Genomic DNA, 19,071 nt, shown 5'->3' with positions numbered 1-19,071 from the left:
AGACTAAACGGGCAGCTTCTGTCCGGAGGTGAGATGGGAAGGCAGAGAGGGTTAGGAGCTGGTTGAATGTACATGGGGAATCAGAAGTGGAAAGAAGGAGTGTGCTGTCACAGTATGGGGAGAGCAATTACGGTCACATAACCCTGTATGTATAAATTTTTGTATGGGAGACTAACTTGAAATGTAAACTTCATTTAAACTACAAAAATAAACAATAAAAGATTTACAGCCTGGGAAACCCTATGGAGTAGTTTCATTCTGTTGAATGGGGTTGCCATGAGTCAGAATTGATTTGACGGCACAGAACAATAACTGGTAATCAAGTTCATGACAATAACCACATAAAAAAGAATTCCTTCAAGCTTAAAACAAAGTTTATTGATTATATATCCCTAGTGGGATATACCTGGAAAACAAGCATCTTACTGTCAGAGGTAATATTGGTATGGGGCCCCTGGGTGGTACGAACAGTAAACACACTTGAATGCTAAGCAAAAAAACTGGAGGTTCAAGTCCACCCACTGAAGTCCTGGAAGAAAGGCCTGGCAATCAGAAAATTCAGCCATGAAAACCCTGTGGAGCACAGTTCTACTCTGACACACGTGGTGTCTACCATAAATCAGAATCAACTCTATGGCAATTTTTTTTTTTTAATATTGGTATTGCTATAGCAGAATTATTTTTTATATATATAGTAGTAGAAAGCACATACAGAAATGTCACTAAGGAACCACAATTTTTAGAGTAAGAGAAAAAATACTAAGATATAAAAAATTAAAGTTAAATAAATACACTGTAATCTTTCATTTGAAGTGGAAATAACACTAAAAACTCAGTATCTTCTCTTACTAAAAAAAAAATGTGTTTACTAGTTTTGTCCACCAAAAGACCTAGAAACAACCAAAACCCAGTAATAATAAATGTTCCACACACCCCAACTGTGGTCTCTTAATACGAATTCCCATAAAAAAAAAATACTCCTTAGAAAAATGGCCAAATCCAGTTCTGGGCAGAAAATCTACAGAATGAGCCTGATGCCACTCTCAAATCCTGAAAGCAAAGAAGCTATATAAGAACACTGCAGTCATGTCAAAAGGACATAGGAGTCAAATAAGAGGCTCCCACTGACCAAATATGAGATAATTCTAACATCATAAGGAATGACTGTAATGGATTTAAACTCATCAAAAATATAAAAATCTGTAAATTCAGATGATACTATAAACAAAAATAATTGGTTGCCTCTGCAGATTGCTAAGCAACAACGCGTTATTCCGAAAATTGATTTAAAAAGGGGGGTCGGGGGGACAGAATCAAGTCTTTCTCTTGACTTTCCAGTAGGGACTCTATTTCAGGATAACCAAATATTTGATGAAACAAAGTTTTTCTTGTTAAAAAAAAAAAAAAAATTACAGCTAATAATTGCAGGAGGAATTGTAAACGTAGAAATCCCCAGATCTGGTCAACAAGCACCCATTAAGGGGAACTTTGTAATGGATTATTCAGGCTAAAGTCAACTGTACCCACTGATCAACCTTAACATTACTAGAAATGGAACAACCAAGCACGGTCCTCCTGATACAGCAACTACACAGCACCACCAACGAAAAACTCTTGACAGAAAAACTAAACCTAACTTTAATCAAGCCTCTCTAATTATCAGTTTACAGGAAATAAGCGGATGGAAAAACATGTTAAAGGACCCTGAGGATACAATCAACCAAATTCAGAATGTGAGAAATTCTACAGAACATATGAGTCAGTTTCTTCAAATAAATGAAGAATGAAAAGGAGAAACTGATAAAGATTAAATAAGACAAGACACAAATCAATCAGTGTAATACATAGACCTTGTTTGGATCCTGAGGCAAATAATCAACGATTAAAATATGTTTTTGAGATGGGAGGGAGAGGGAGAGGGAATCACTTGCTAGATAGTAGACACTTGTTACTTTTGGTGATGGGAAAGGCAATTCCAAATATGGGTGAAATTAGCACAACCTGGCCAAGGTAAATAAACACACTAAGAAATGCACGAGAAAAAGGGACAATTTCGGTAAATGCTGTGACATACAGAATTTTGCAACAACAGTAAAAACAACCAAACAATATGTGTCTTGTTACATAGGTAGATATGGATGCATATATGCGTATAGAAAGGCATATGCGAGTGAATGTACGTGCATGTATAGGTGCATCTGTAGGCATATGTATAAACATGTTTGTGTATGCTGCACATTACCCACATATATAACTAATAACATAGGGGGCACAGTTATGGAGGCTTTCTAGATATCAAAAAACTCACTGGATTGGTTTACTGGGTAAAAGGGCTTGGAACCATAGTCTTGGAGGAAAACAGTCACTTGGCATAACACAGTGCCCAAAGATAATGTTCTACATCCTAGTTTCCTGAGTAGCGCCTGGGGTCTTAAGAGCTTGCAAGTGGCCATCTAAGATACAATTATTGGTCTCTACTCGTATGGAGCAAAAGAGAATGAAGGAAATCAAAGGCTCAAAGAAGAAACAAGTCCATGGGACTAACAGCTCAAATGAACCACAACCTCTTCTAACCTGAGACCGGAAGAAATAGATAGCGCCAGGCTACTACTATCGACCATTTTGACCAGGGATACAACAGAAGGTCCCAGATAGAATGGGAGAAAAGAATAAAACTGAAATCCCTAAAAAACGGCCAGGACTACTGGACCGGTAAGAGACTAGAGGAACTCCCAAGACTATTACCCTAAGATACCTTTTCAACTTGGAATTGAAGCTATTTCTGCAGGTCACCTTTCAGTCAAATAAAAGATAGGTTTATAAAATAAACAATATCACCTGTGACTAATATGCTCCCTTAAACAATTAACTACATGAGACCAAATGGTCAACAGTTACCCAAAAGCAAAGATGAGAAGGCAAGGAGGGAAAGGGAAACTCAACCAACTGGAACAGAACAAACAGAATGGAAATAATGAGAATGCTGACATATTGTAAAAATTGTAATCAATTTGTATAAAAATTGTTAAAGGGGAATCTAATTTGCTATGTCAACTTTCACCTAAAACACAATAAAATTTTATTTAAAAACCACATTTTTGGTTTTTTCTTTAATAAAATCAGGAAAAATTTAAAATGAATTAGTTATTATATTAAGAATTATGGTTAATTTTATTGGGTGGAATAATGGTATTTTGATTATTTTACCTAAAAAAGTCCCTATCTGCAAGTGGTAACTTTGGTGAAGGGTAAGACAGTACACAATCCTAGGGAAGCCAGCACAATCTGTACAAGGAAAGGTTATGGACGCTCCATAGACACATCCCAACTCCCTGAAGGACTGAATTGCTGGGCGGAGGGCTGTGAGGACCATGGTCTCGGTGAACATCTAGCTCAACTGGCATAACACACTTTATAAAGAAAATGTTCTACATTCTACCTTGGTGAGTACCATCCGGGGTTTTAAAAGCCTGTGAGCAGCCATCTAAGATACTCCACTGGTCTCACTCCTTCCAGAGCAAGGGAGAATGTAGAAAACAACATACAAGGAAAAGATTAGTCCGAAGGACTAATGGACCACAACTACCACGGCCTTCACCAGACTGAGTCCAGTACAACTAGATGGTGCCCAGCTACCACCACTGACTGCTCTGACCAGGATCACAACAGAGGGTCCCGGACAGAGCTGGAGAAAAATGTAGAACAAAATTCTAACTCACAAAAAAAGACCAGACTTACTGGCCTAACAAGAGACTGGAGAAAGCCTGAAAGTATGACCCCCAGACACCCTTTTAGCTCAGTAATGAAGTCACTCCAGAGGTTCACCGTTCAGCCAAAGATTAGACAGCCCCATAAACAAAACGAGACTAATGGGGCACAACAGTCCACGGAAAAGGACTAGAAGGCAGGAGAGGACAGGAAAGCTGGTAACAGGGAACCCAAGGTTGAGAAGGGACAGTGCTGACAAGTCATGGGGTTGTTAACCATTGTCATAAAACAGTATGTGTACTAATTGTTTAATGAGAAACTGTTTGTTCTGTAAACCTTCATCTAAAGTACAATAAAAAAAAATTTTTTAAAGTCTTTATCTGCTACAGATGCATACTGAAGCATTTACCTGTGAAATTATATGATGTCTGGGATTTGCTTTGAATTACTCCTACAACTAAAAAATAAAGTAAATAAACAGGCAGGGAGATGAGTGGGTGGATGGATGGATGGGCAGGTGAGTAGATGGATACAACTTCTTCAGGGAGGAAATCAATTCTAGGCAATTAATTCAAACTAAATACAAAGGCGAAACAAAGATTTTAAATAATACAGGAGAAAATCTTCATATCATCAGAGTAGAGAAGATATACTAAACAAAAACTCAAAAATCACTAAATAAAAATGTGTTACACCATATGTAACTCTATAAATATTGGCAGCTTCACACTATTTCAAAGGTACTTACTGCTGGTAAAAGAGACTGCATATTTTGATTAGAATCTGCTATTGTAGCAAGGTAGACCAAGTTTGTATGCAACATCTGCTGATACCTATTAAAACAAAAGAAATATCAATTATTAAAAAATAATTCTATTCCTGTATGCTTAGATATAAATAGCATTCTAACCATATCTAGAATTTAATAGATTCATGTTATCTGAAAATTAATAGTACTTCAATTTTTTCTATTTCCTCTGCAAAAGAATTTCAAATAATAACACATTAAATAATAATAAACAGAAATCTTACTGTGTGCCAGGTATTGTTATGATTGTTTTATATACATATATAGAATAATTTTTTAAGTTCATTTAATCCTCAAGCCAACATTGTGAAGTAGGCACTCTCATTTTTCCCATTTTACAGATGAGGAAACTGAGGTTTAGAAAGGTTAAATAACTTGTCCAAGACTGCATAGCTAGTAAATGGAGACACATACTCTCAGTAAACTGAGATATGTACCAGCTCCACATGTAGTACAATTTTTCCCCCCACAAGGGAACTAAAGTGAAGGAATTCAACAAAACTGATGCCCTTACACACTTCCACTGCCATTTTCATGTTGCTCAGAATCTCAAATCCAAGTATAGTCAATGTATTCTGCTAAACTATTAGAAAGGAGGTAAGAACCACACATTTTTTCCCCTTCTCAGTCTTGCAGCCATGATCAACAATTTCTGTATGCCTGCTTCAGTTACAGAGCCCTGGTGGCTCAGTGGTTAAGAGCTTGGCTGCTAACCAAAAGGTCTGCAGTCTGAATCCACCTGCTGCTCCTTGGAAACCCTATGAGGCAGTTCTACTCTATCCTACTGGTTCCCTATGAGTCAGAATTGACTCAACAGCATCAGGTTTAGTTTGGTGGGTTTGGTTTGGTTTGCTTCGGTTACACTGCATGTCTAGCAGGACTCATCATATAGAGAAGATGAACAGATAATCCCCTCCATCAGCACCCCCCCAAAATAACTGTATGATAAAGCACAGAGATGGAAGAAAAGATAGGACTTATAAAAAAAAAGCCTCATCATTCAAGCTAAGTGGTTAAACATGATTATTTTAACTTATATTACACTGCATTACATTAGCTTATGTAAGCCTTTCTTCAAGGCCTATCAAGCTGCTTCCGTAAAGATGACAACCAAGAAAATCTTAAAGAGCAATCCTATTGTGTAATACACAGTGCTGCCATGAGTCGGAGGCCAACTCCATGGCAGCTGACAACCAACAACAACAAATCTTTCTTCAGAATTTTAAATTAATCTGGATGAAACCAGATTAAAATTAGTAGCGATCCAATTACTACTGTTTGGTCTCTGCATATGTGAGTGAATCAACCCAATTCTGTTCAAATACCAACTGCAAATGCAGTACTTTTTCCTCTGACCCTAAACACCAGAACTAGGTCAGATCTCACAAGTAAAAGGGCATAGTGCCCCAGACTGCCAAGTCCGTGCAAGACTTCAGATGCCAGTCACAAACCTGGGGTCCCCACAACACTCTCACTTCTGACCTCTGGCTACAAATTTGGGGTTTCCAATACCCTTTGGAAACCCTGGTGTCGTAGTGGTTAAGAGTTCGGGTACTAACAAAAAAGACAGGCAGTTTGAACCCACCAGGCGCTCCTTGGAAACTCTATAGGGCAGTCCCACTCTGTCCCATAGGGTCGCTATGAGTTGGAATGGACTCGACGACAAGCGGTTTGCTTGGTTTTTTTTATTGCTACCCTTTCAGAAGGCCAGCTATAAGCTGGGTCTCCAAGGACCCTTCATTTATAACTTGCTGGCTACAAATTTGGGGGTTCCCTCTACCACTCAGGTACTCAGCCATAAACTTGAAGATCTCCAGGGCCGTCATTATTTCTGACCTGCTAGCCACAAATTCACGGATTCCCATTACCCTCCTCAGGTTTGATAATTCACTAGATTAACTCACAGAGCTCAGGAAAGCACTACACTTATACGATTACAGTTTTAGTACAGCAAAAAGGACAAAAATGAAGAGATACATAGGGCAAGGGCTGAGAGGGTTCTCAAGGCAAAGTTTCCATGTCCCAAAAAAGGGATGCGTCACCCTCCCAAGAACCAATGTCTTTTACCAACCAGGAAGCTCATGGATATTCAGTGTCCACAGGTTTTATGGGGATCTTATTAAGTAGACATGATTAACTGAATTTTCGCCCATGTGGCTGAACTGAATCTCTACCCCCTTCACCCCCATAGTTTGGCTAATACCACATGGTAGGTCTTTCTGGCCCGGCAAGCCCCCATTCATTAGTATAAACCCTCAGGTGTGGCCTGGTGCCATCACAGATAATAAAAACTCCAATCACTGGGGAAATATTAAAGTTTTAGAAAAGACAAAGACCAAATTCTTTGGGTAAAGTTAACTGCAAACTCCACAAGACCCAAGTAGTAAACCTCATAAATATAAACTTAAAACCTGTATCAAATTGTTTGGCTGTCTTAGAATTTCATTTACTAAAAAATACTGAATGCAAATTAAAATAATGAAGACACCAAAAGAACCTCTTCAGCTAAATGGATAGTCTAACATTCAGATTACAGATTAATTTTCTAAAATAGACACCATAAAAGGAATCCTAGTAAATTCATTGCTGTATATTTTTTTCCTGTTAGAAACAATTGGGTTCACTACTTTTTTTCTTTTTCGAAGAGAAAAAAATGTATTTCTCGCTGACCGTAAAGTTTCCCTGGGTGGCACAAATGGTTAAGCGCTTGCTACTAGCTGAAATGTTGGTGGTTCAAACCCACTCAGAGGCCTCTCAGAAGACAGGCCTGGCAACCTGCTTCTGAAAGGTGACAGCCTTAAAAATCCTATGGAGCAGTTCTCTGCACAAAAGGGGTCACTATGAGTTGGAATCAACTCGACAGCAACTAACAACACTGACAAGTCTACGCTCTCCATGCTCCTCCTCACATGTACACTATGCTACCCAACCAGGCATTTGATATATTTTTGTTATAGTAACCCTTATATAATCAAGGATCAGGAAAAAAATAACTTTCATTGTACTGAATTATGCATAATGGTTAATTACATTGTTGAAATTGTTCAAACAGCACTAATAGGGACTACTAACTAGAACTACTTCACTTTTTTCTGTAGGTATCTTGTAATGGAACTTAAGATACAGGGTTTCATAGTCTTGCCATTTTCTAAAACAAACTAATTTTTTTTAATTAGAACATATAACCCATTTTAAAGTCTATTCCTTCAATTTTTACTTTTTCCTTCTTAGTATTAGAATGGTTGTATATACTCAGACATGAGGTTTGCTGACGACCACTGACCATGTCATCAAAACTAAAAAATGCCAAACTTTACCAAGAGACTATGGTTTGCTTATAATTCCCTAAGAAAAAAAACTTAGTATCTTTTTAATTGGTACTTAATAAGCTATTATTAAAACACCATTAAATCTAATCTGCCATACTAAAGCTTCATTTATAAAATAATGGAGAAAGTAGATTTCTAAAGTCTCCTTCAGTTCAAAGTATCTGTGAACCTATAAATACAGCATTTATTTAGGGAGTAGTTTAATTTTAAGACATTTCTCCAACTCTCTTCCTACCCATAAAATCTTTTTAACATTTAATTTGAAATAGTTTCAAACTTACAGAAGTTTCAAGAAAAGTATAAAAATGTCTCATATCCCATTCTCCCAAACTCCCCAATTCTTAGCATTTGACCCCATCTTATCATTCTGTCTCTATATCCATACACACATCAACATACATAGATACATTTTTTTTTCAAAACCATTTCAGAGTCAACTATACGCCTAATATCCCATCACTTCTAATATTTCACAAGGATATTCCCCTATATAACCAGAGTGCAACCAGCATAACCAGGAAATTAACAGGGATAAATAATTATTCTAGATCACTACCTCTCAACTTTTATCATTCCTTGGCTGACTTGAGGTAGTGATCTCTTTACCACTGATAATTATCCACAATTAAGCTAAAGAAGTGGATAAACTAATTAATTTTTTAAAAATATCTTCAAATATAAACATACAATATGCATCAAGAAACAATACAAAATTATCTGCCCTGGAATCATTGCTGAATCATGATGACCCCATGTGTTGAAGGAAAGAACTGTGCTCCATAGGGTTTTCAATGGCTGTGACCTTTAGGAAGCAGAATCCAGGCCTGCCTTCTGAGGTGATACTGGATGGGTTCAAGCCACCAACCTTTCAGTTAATAGTTGGGCGATTAACCATTTGTATCACTCAGGGCCTCAAAAAAAACAATATACATAAAATAGACACAGTCATATAAAATGCAAAATGAACAAGTGATTAAAAAATGTAAGCTGGCACTAAGATCTCAGCTTCTAAATATCATTTTCCAATACAAAGAACCAGGGCTTGGAGAAATGGGTGATTCCAGGTTGAGGCTGGAAAATACAAGATAAGCCTAGAACATTTCATGGTGCAAGAAAATACTCAAAAGATAACAGAGACACATCAAAAAGCCTGAAGGGCTTCTAGTGACAAAATTTGGGACAAACTAAGAAAATAAATTATGGAATAACCCAATAATATAGTAAAAAATTATAGCTCCATTCAGATATAAATAAATGAATGAATAAATTAGTAAGTAGGAGGTGGGAAGGGGAAATTTCTTCTAACTGATTCCAAATAAATGTACAAGGAATGATGAATTTATTCACCATTTGGCAATCACCACAGTATTAACTGCTTGAGGCAAGAATCATTAGTGGATGCTAAATTTGCTGTGAAAGTATGATGAGAAACAATGAGTCTCAAGGTATTTCCCCAATATGATACATATTAATTACAAAGGGAAAAACAGTAACTTTACAGTGAAGAAATTGACATGTACCACCTTAATGAAGTGATCAAAAGCATCACCAATATTGGGACAAATTGATACCATGTGGCTACTGAGGACACAATATCCCATCTATGGCGCACCTGACAAAAATGTACAATCCGAATCTAATCATAGGGAAACACCAGTCTAACCGAAAATGAAGAACATTCTATGAAATGTCTACATCATGAAAGATAATACTGAAATTAAAGCATACTAAAGAGACATGACAACAAATGTAGCAAATGATCCTGCATAGGATCGTGGTTCAGAAAAAATACGTTCAATTGGATAATAGGCAAATTTTTAAAATACGTTTGATGATGAGATACAGTATGGCACTCTCGATTTTTACAATTATACTGTGGATACTGAAGAATATGTGCTTGCTTTAGGAAATACATACTGAGGCTGTAAAAGGTTAAGAGAGAAGATAAAACTAGCAGTCTCTACTTGACAGGTGTGAAAGAGAAAGAAGGAAACCAAAGTTTCAGAGAAGACTCTAATCTACAGGGTTAAAGCCATGGCCTCACCTATCCTGATACCGGAAGAACTAAATGGTGCCTGGCTACCACTACCCACCTGTTCTAATGAGAGCCACAATAGATGGACACTGACAGATGGGAGAAAAATGCAGAACAGGACTCAAATTTGTAAAAAGTCCAGTCTTACTGAGCCAGTTGAGACTAGAGGACTCCCTTGAAAACTACCACCCTGAGATATCTTTAAATTTTGAACCAAAACTATCCCAAGGTCACCTTTTAGCAAAATGACAGACTGGTACACAAAACAAAGGATATTACCAATGAAGAAGGTGCTCCATTAAAAAACTAGCTATACGAGACCAAATGATCAACAATTACTATTAAGCAAAGATGAGAAGATAAGGGGGCAGGGAAACTAAAGGATTGGAAATGGAACAACCAAAACGCAGAATGCTGACACACTGTGAAAAATGTAACTAATGTCACAAAACAGTGTGTGTAGAAATTGCCAATGAGAACCTAATTTGCTGTGTATACTTTAACCAAAAACACAATAAAATATTATTAAAAAAAAAAAGGTAAAAGAAGTATATCTGTACTTACTGTCAAATGTTTCAGAAAAACAATATGGGGAAAATGAATAATAAACTATGTTAGCACTAACGGAATGTTAGTGGAGGGTATGAAGAAATTTCTGGTACTATTTTAGAAACTTTTTTGTGTGAAACTATTTCAAAATAAAAAGATACTACTACTTTTCATCAATTGTTTGTAGATGCCTGAATCAGTTCCGACTCATAGCAACCCTATGTAAAATAGAACGAAACACTGCCCAGCCTTGTGCCATCCTCACGATCGTTGCTATGCTTCAGCCCATCATTGCAGCCACTATGTCAATCCATCTCATAGAGAGCCTTCATCTCTTTCACTGACCCTTTACTTTACCAACTGTGATGTTCTATTCCAGGGATTGGTCTGTCCTGATAACATGTCCAAAGTACGTAAGAAGTCTCGCCTTCCTCACTTCTAAGGACCATTTTGGCTGTATTCTTCCGTGATAGATTTGTTTATTCTTCTGTCAGTCCATGGTATATTCAATACTCCTTGCCGACACCATAATTCTTTTGCATCAATTCTTCTTCAGTCTTCTTATTCATTGCAGAGCTTTCACATGCACATGAGGCAACTGAAAATACCATGGCCTGGATCAGGCACACCTTAGTCCTCAAAGTGACATCGTTGCTTTTTATTAATACTTTAAAGAGGTCTTTGCAGCAGATATGCCCAATGAAATATCTCATTTGATTTCTTGACTACTGCTTCCAAGGGTGCTGATTGTGGACCCAAGTAAAATGAAATCCTTGACAACTTCAATATTTTCTCCGTTTATCATGATGTTGCTTACTGGTCCAGTTGTGAGGATTTTTGTTCTGTTGAGGTGTAATCCATACTGAACACTGTAGTCTTTCATCTTCATCAATAAGTACTTCAAATCCTCTTCATTTTTTTTTTAATTTTTATTATTTTTTTCATATTTTAAAATTGTACTTTAGATGAAGGTTTACAGAATTAACTTCTCATTAAACACTTAGTACACTTATTGCTTTATGACATACGTCAACAACCCCACGACATATCAACACTCCCTTCTCGACCTTAGGTTCCCCATTATCAGCTTTCCTGTCCCCTCCTGCCTTCTCGTCCTTACCCCTGAGTTTGTGCGCCCATCTAGTCTCATTTTGTTTTATGGGGCTGTCTAATCTTCTGCTGAAGGGTGAACCACAGGAGTGATTTCATTACTGAGCTAAATCGGTGTCCAGGGGCCAAACTCTCAGGTTTCTCTAGCCTCTGTCAGGCCAGTAAGTCTGGTCTTTTCTTATGAGTTAGAATTTTGTTCTACATTTTTCTCCAGCTCTGTCCAGGACCCTCAATTCTGATCTCTGCCAGAGCAGTCGGCAGGCAGCATCCAGCTGTACTGGACTCAGTCTGGTGGAAGCAATGGTAGTTGAGGTCCATAAGTCCTCTTCACTTTCAGCAAGCAAGGTTGTATCAACTACTTATTGCAGGTTGTTAATGAATCTTTCTCCAATCCTGATGCCACGTTCTTCTTCTTATAGTCCAGCTTCTTGGATTCTTTGTTCAGCACACAGAATGAATAAGTATGGTGAAAGGATACAACACTGACGCACACCTTTCCTGATTTTTAAACCACGCATTTTCACCAATTAGATGTCCAAAAATTTTTTAAAGATAGCTAATATCCACTAAGGAGCCCTGGTGAAACAGTGGTTGTCTGGCTGTTAACCAAAAGACTGACAGTTCAAATCCACTAGCCACTCCAAACGATGTGGCAATCTGCTTCCATAAAGATTACAGCCTAGAAAACAGTATATGGCAGTTTTACTCTGTCCTATAGGGTTGCTGAGTCAGAATCAACTCAACACTACACTAAACAACAATATCCATTGCTGGCATTGGTGGCTGGAAACCAGCAAGCTGCAAACATTCAATCCTTTTGCAGGTTAATTTGGCAACTTAGCGTGGTCTTTAACCCAGCACCTTCATTTGTAAAAGTCTAACCTACATAAATACTAAAAACAGCAACAGCTATGTATATGTTTGCATAGATGTGAGTGTTTATGTGTAAATGCACATAAAAATGTTTAGAAGGATACATACTAAAGCACTAAAAAGTTACCTTCTGGAGAGGAGACAGAAATAAGAATGAAAAGTAAAATGTGACTTACGGACGTGGGGCCAAGATGGCAGAATAGTGGACCCTCTTACAACAAAGACCCAAAAAAACAAGTGATTCAATTATATATGGAAATCTGGGAGCCCTGAACATCAAAGGGAGAGTTGAGGAACCAGACTGAGTCGCAGGGGAGGGAGAGACGGTTCGGAAGCAGCAAGGAGTTGTCAGATGTGACCCGGCGAGAGTCTGAGCCCTGCAGGCCTAAGCACGTTGCGGGTGAGTGGGAGGCAGGCAAGCAGCGGTGCTCAAGAGGCACGTTTTCCAAACCCGGAGAGACTCAGCGCCAGAGAGTCTACTCGGCCACCCAGAACCAGTAAGAAGCAGCCCTCCATAAGCGAAAGACAAGTACATGCGTACAGCCTACCGCACAGATCAAAAACACCCTCCTTAGGGAAAAACCTTTTTCCCATTTACCTCCCCGCTCCCAGCTCTGCACTGGGTCCCAGACCAGCTTCGAGTCCCCTGGGCCGGAAGTAGGATCCATCACATGCCCAGAGCCATTCTCCCTGCCTTGGAGAGTGAATAAATTAACCAACAGGAGTAAAAATAAACTGCTGGCTCCCCTAAGCCAGAAACCCAGGGTAGGCACAGCTCCTTTGCCTAGGCACAGGCGTTAGGGATCCACGGACTTTGAGTGCCTTTCCCCCTGCATAAACTTGTGTGAGCCCGTCTCAACAGCATAGGCCCTCATTACCACAGTACAACAGGATATATACCAGAGCTCTAACTTCAACTGTTTCAGCAGTGAAGTGGCAGGTTCTTGACATCTGACACTGCTCTACCCATTAAGCAGGGTCTTCACCTACCCACAGCAGGGGCCTGAGGACTGGTGACTCCACCCGCGCCACCTAGCCACCTGCAATCAGGGCCCAGGGAAAAGACGTGCCCCCAAGTCCTTACACCAACAGTATTAGGTGCTCATAGTCTGGCTGCAAAACCCAATGACCTACGCGCCCTAGGGAACAGGGAAACGCCTTCCTCCTGGACACTCGGGGGTGGCCTTCAGCCCCCTGCCTTGCTCAGAGTGTGTCCCCCTGCTACAGCCAGATGGCTGTGCCTACACCAATCGCCCATGCCTGTCTAGGACTGTAAGTGAGAGCTTACACCACACACTTGGTGACTATCTCCCTGGGCACCTGAGTTGAATCCATACAGGAGGACTGGGCAGGCTCTGGAGCTAACATACCTACTAACAGATCTAACCACCTGGTGACAAGACATTAGAGCTTCAAAGGTGCCAATAATCAACCTAGCTCATACGAGCAGCCCACTGGGCCTATCAAAACAAAACAAGAAGCTAGGATACAGTAAACAAACATAAATATAATAACTTATTGATGGCTCACCACCAACAGTCAATATCAAATAACATAAAGAGGCAATTCATAATGGCTTCAGCAAGCTCCCAAAATAAAGAATCTAGAAATTTTCCAGAAGTGGAAAATTTCTTGGAATTACCGGAGGCAGAAAACAAAAGATTAATACACACAACTCTACAAAAAATTAGGAAGGATATTAAGCTAAATGCAGAACAAGCAATAGAGGAAATTAAAAGATTAGAGCAGAGCATAATGACAAATTTAACAGGCTGCAAGAATCCACACAGAAAAAGCAATCAGAAATCCAGAAGATTAACAATAAAGTTTCAGAACTAGACAACTCAATAGAAAGCCATAGGAGCAGAATTGAGGCAATGGAAGTTAGAATTAGTGAGATTGAAGATAAAGCACTTGACACCAACTTATTTGAGGAAAAATCAGATTAAAGGGTTAAAAAAAATGAAGAAACCCTAAGAATTATGTGGACTCTACCAAGAGGAATAACCTACAAGTGAATGGAGTACCAGAACGAGGCGGGGGATAAGAAAAAACACAGAGAATTGTTGAAGATTTGTTGGCAGAAAATTTCCCTGATACCGTGAAAGATGACAAGATATTTATTCAAGATGCTCATCAAACCTCACATAAGGTAGATTCCAAAAGAAAGTCACCATGATATATTATAATCAAACTTGCCAAAACCAAAGATAGAGAATTTTAAGAGCAGCTAGGGATAAACGAAAAGTCATCTACACAGGAGAGTCAATAAGAATAAGCTCGGACTACTCAGCAGACCATGCAGGCAAGAGGGCAATGGGATAACATATGTAAAGCCGTGAAGGAAAAAAACTGCCAGCCAAGAATTCTATATCCAGCAAAACTGTCTCCAAAATATGATGGCGAAATTAGGGCATTTCCAGATAAACAGAAGTTTAGGGAATCTGCAAAAACCAAACCAAAGTTACAAGAAATACTAAAGGGAGTCCTTCATTGAAAAAATCAGTAACATCAAATAACAACCCAAGACTAGAACACAGGACAGAGCAACCAGATAGCAACCCAGATAGGGATGTCACAAAAGTAAATCAAAGATAAAACACTTAAAATAGGGAAACAGCTGTCAATATGTAAAAGATGACAACATTAAAACAAAAAACAGGGACTTAAAAAATGTAGACATAAATTTTTCGTATGGAGAGGAAATCAAGGCGATACAAAGAAATAAAAGACTGGCATAAACTTAGAAAAACAGGGATAAATATTAAGGTAACCACAAAGGAAACTACCAATCCTACAAGCCAAAATAAAAACTAGCAAAATATAAAGATTCAGCAAACATAAAATCAACAACAATAAAAAGATGAAAAGAAAATATATAAAGAAAAAAGACTCAGCAAAGAAAATTAAGTGGAACAAAAAAACTGTCAACAACACACAAAAAAAGACATCAAAATGACAGCACTAAACGCATACCTATCAATAACTACGCTGAATGTAAATGGACTAAATGCACCAATAAAGACACAGAGAGTGGCAGATTGGATTAAAAAACCACAGTCCATCTATATGCTGCTTACAAGAGACAAGACTTAAGACTTAAAGACACAAAACAAACTAAAACTCAAAGGATGTAAAAAAATATACCAAGCAAACAACACTCAAAAAAGAGCAGGAGTCGCAATGCTAATCACTGACAAAATAGACTTTGATGTAAAATCCACCACAAGGGATAAGGAAGGACACTATATAATGATTAAAGGATCAATATACCAGAAGGACATAACTATAATAAATATTTATGCACCCAACAACAGGGCTCCAAAATACATAAAACAAACTCTAACAGCACTGAAAAGAGAGATAGACAGATCCACAATAGTAAGTAACAGGAGACTTCAACCCATCACTTTCGGTGAAGGACAGAACATCCAGAAAGAAGCTCAACAAAGACACAGAAGAGCTAAATGCTACAATTAACCAACTTGATCTCATAGACATATACGGAACACTCCACCCAACACCAGTCAACTATACATTCTTTTCCAATGCACATGGAACATTCTCCAGAATAGACTACATATTAGGCCATAAAGCAAGCCTTAACAAAATCCAAAGCACTGAAATATTACAAAGCATCTTTTCTGACCATGAAGCAATAAAGGTAGAAATCAACAACAGAAAAAATAAGGAAAAAAATTCAAACACATGGAAACTGAACAACTACTTGCTCAAAAACTACAGGGTTATTGAAGAAATTAAGGATGGAATAAAGTAATTCACAGAATCCAATGAGAATGAAAACCCATCCTACCAAAACCTTTGGGACACAGCAGAAGCAGTGCTCAGAGGTCAGTTTATAGCAATAAATGAAAACATCCAAAAAGAAGAAAGTGCCATACTCAAAACATTAACCCTACAACTAGAACAAGTAGAAAGAGAGCAGCAAAAGAAGCCCTCAGTAGCGAGAAGAAAGGAAATACTAAGAATTGTAGCAAAATTAAATGAAATAGAGAATACAAAAACAATTCAAAGAGTTAACAAGACCAAAAGCTGGTTCCTTGAAAAGATCAACAAAATTGATAAACCATTGGCCAAACTGACAAAAGAAAAACAGGAAAGGAAGCAGATAACCCATACAAGAAATGATAGGGGTGATATCACAACAGACCCATCTGAAATTAAAAGAATCATAACAGAATCCTATGAAAAACTGTACTCTAACAAATTTGAAAACCTAGAGGAAATGGACAAATTTCTAGAAACTCACTACCAACCTAAACTAACACAAACAAAGGTAGAACAACTAAATGAACCCATAACAAAAGAAGAGATTGAAAAGGTTATTAAAATATTCCCGACAACAACAACAAAAAAAGCCGTGGCCAGGATGGCTTCACTGGAGAATTCTACTAAACTTTCAGAGAAGAGAAAACACCACTTCTACTAAAGATATTTCAGAGCATAGAAAGGGATGGAATACTCCCAAACTCATTCTATGAAGCTAGCATAACTCTGATACCAAAACCAGGTAAAGACACCACAAAAAAAAAAGAAAATTACAGACCTATATCCTTCATGAACATTGACGCAAAAATCCTCAGGAAAATTCTAGCCAATAGAATTCAGCAACATATCAAAAAAAAAACTCACCATGACTAAGTGGGATTTATACCAGGTATGCAGAGATGGTTCAACGTAAGAAAAAAATCAATAGAAACCATCCAATAAATAAAAAAGACAAGAACCACATGATCTTCTCAATCAATGCAGAAAAGGCATTGGACAAAGTCCAACACCCATGCATGATAAAAACTCTCAACAAAATAGGAATAGAAGGGAAATTCCTCAATATAATTAAGGGCATTCATACAAAGCCAACAGCCAACATCATCCTAAATGGAGCGACTTTGAGAGCATTCCCCTTGAGAATTGGAAGCAGACAAGGATGCTCTTTATCACCACTTGTATTCAACATTGTGGTGGAGGTCCTAGCCAGAGCAATTAGGCTACAAAAAGAATTAAAGGGCATCCAAATTGGTAGGGAAGAAGTCAAAGTATCTCTGTTTGCAGATGATATCATCTTCTACACAGAAAACCCCACAGAATCCACAAGAAAACTACTAGAACTAATAGAAGATTTCAGCAAAGTTTCAGGATACAAGATAAACATAGAAAAATCAGTTCGATTCCTTTACACGAACAAAGAGAACCTTGAAGAGGAAATCACCAAATCAATACCATTTACAACAGCCCCCAAAAAGATAAAATACTTAGAAATAAATCTAACCAGAGACGTAAAAGACCTATACAATGAAAACTACAAGACACTACTGCAAGAAACCAAAAAGAGACCTGCATAAATGGAAAAACATACTGTGCTCATGGATAGGAAGACTCAACATTGGGAAAATGTCAATTCTACCCAAAGCGATCTACAGGTACAATACAATCCCAACCCAAACTCCACTGGCATTTTTTAATGAGATGGAGAAAGAAATCACCAACTTCATACGGAAAGGGAAGAGGCCCCGGATAAGTAAAGCATTACTCAAGAAGAACAACAAGGTGGGAGGCCTCATACTACCTGATTTTAGAACCTATTATACCACCAGGGTAGTCAAAACACCCTGGTACTGGTACAACAACAGATACACAGACCAATGGAACAGAATTGAGAATCCAGACATAAATTCATCCTCTTATGAGCAGCTGATATTTGACAAAGGCCCAAAGTCCATTAACTGGAGAAAAGGCAGTCTCTTTAACAAACGGTGCTGGCAGAACTGGATATCCATCTGCAAAAACTGAAACAAGACCCATAGCTCATACCATGCACAAAAACTAACTCAAAATGGATCAAAGATTAAATATAAAATCAACAATGAGAAAGCGCACAGAAGAAAAAATAGGGACAACACTAGGAACCCTAATACATGGCATAAACACAATACAAACTATAAGTAACAATGCACAAGGACCACAAGAGAGACTAGATAACTGGAAGCTCTTAAAACTCAAAACATTTATGCTCATCGAAAGACTTCACCAAAAGAGTAAAAAGACAGTTTACAGACTGGGAAAAATTTTTTGGCTACGACAAATCCGATCAGCGTCTAACCTCTAAAATCTACAAGATACTGCAAAATCTCAACAACAAAAAGACAAATAACCCAATTAATAAATGGGCAAAGGATAGGAACAGGCACTCTGCCAAAGAAGATATTCAGGCAGCTAACAGACATGGAAGAAATGCTCACAATCATCAGCCATTTGAGAAATGCAGATCAAAACTACAATGAGATATCATCTCACCCCAACGAGGCTAGCATTCATCCAAAAAACACAAAATAATAAATGCTGGAGAGACTGTGGAGAGACCGGAATGTTTATACTGTTGGTGGGAATGTAAAATGGTACAACCACTTTGGAAATCAATTTGGCGCGTCCTGAAAAAGCTAGAAATAGAAGTACCATAGGATCCAGCTATCCCGCTCCTTGGAATTTATCCTAGAGAAGTAAGAGCTGTCACATGAATAGATATATACACAACCATGTTCACTGCAGCACTGTTCACAATAGCAAAAAGATGGAAACAACCTAGGTGCCCACCAACGGACAAATGGATAAACAAATTACGGTATATTCACACAATGGAA

The 19,071-nt window shown here is 38.1% G+C and overlaps 1 protein-coding gene across 5 annotated transcripts in view; it reads right to left on the bottom strand.

Moving 5' to 3' along the window:
• Nucleotides 1-19,071, bottom strand: part of SS18 (SS18 subunit of BAF chromatin remodeling complex) — a 113,436-nt gene that overhangs the window by 79,170 nt on the left and 15,195 nt on the right. For all 5 annotated transcript variants that reach the window (XM_023741859.1, XM_023741861.1, XM_004387764.2 and 2 more), the window contains one exon: nucleotides 4,457-4,541. In XM_023741859.1, the coding sequence (XP_023597627.1) occupies nucleotides 4,457-4,541 (85 nt within the window). The remainder of the gene's footprint in view (nucleotides 1-4,456; nucleotides 4,542-19,071) is intronic.

The sequence above is a fragment of the Trichechus manatus genome, unplaced genomic scaffold, assembly GCF_000243295.1.
Source record: "Trichechus manatus latirostris isolate Lorelei unplaced genomic scaffold, TriManLat1.0 scaffold00193, whole genome shotgun sequence".
In the NCBI taxonomy this organism is placed as follows: Eukaryota; Metazoa; Chordata; class Mammalia; order Sirenia; family Trichechidae; genus Trichechus; species Trichechus manatus.
Note: the sequence above shows the minus strand (reverse complement) of the source record. Positions and strands in the feature narration are given on the sequence as shown.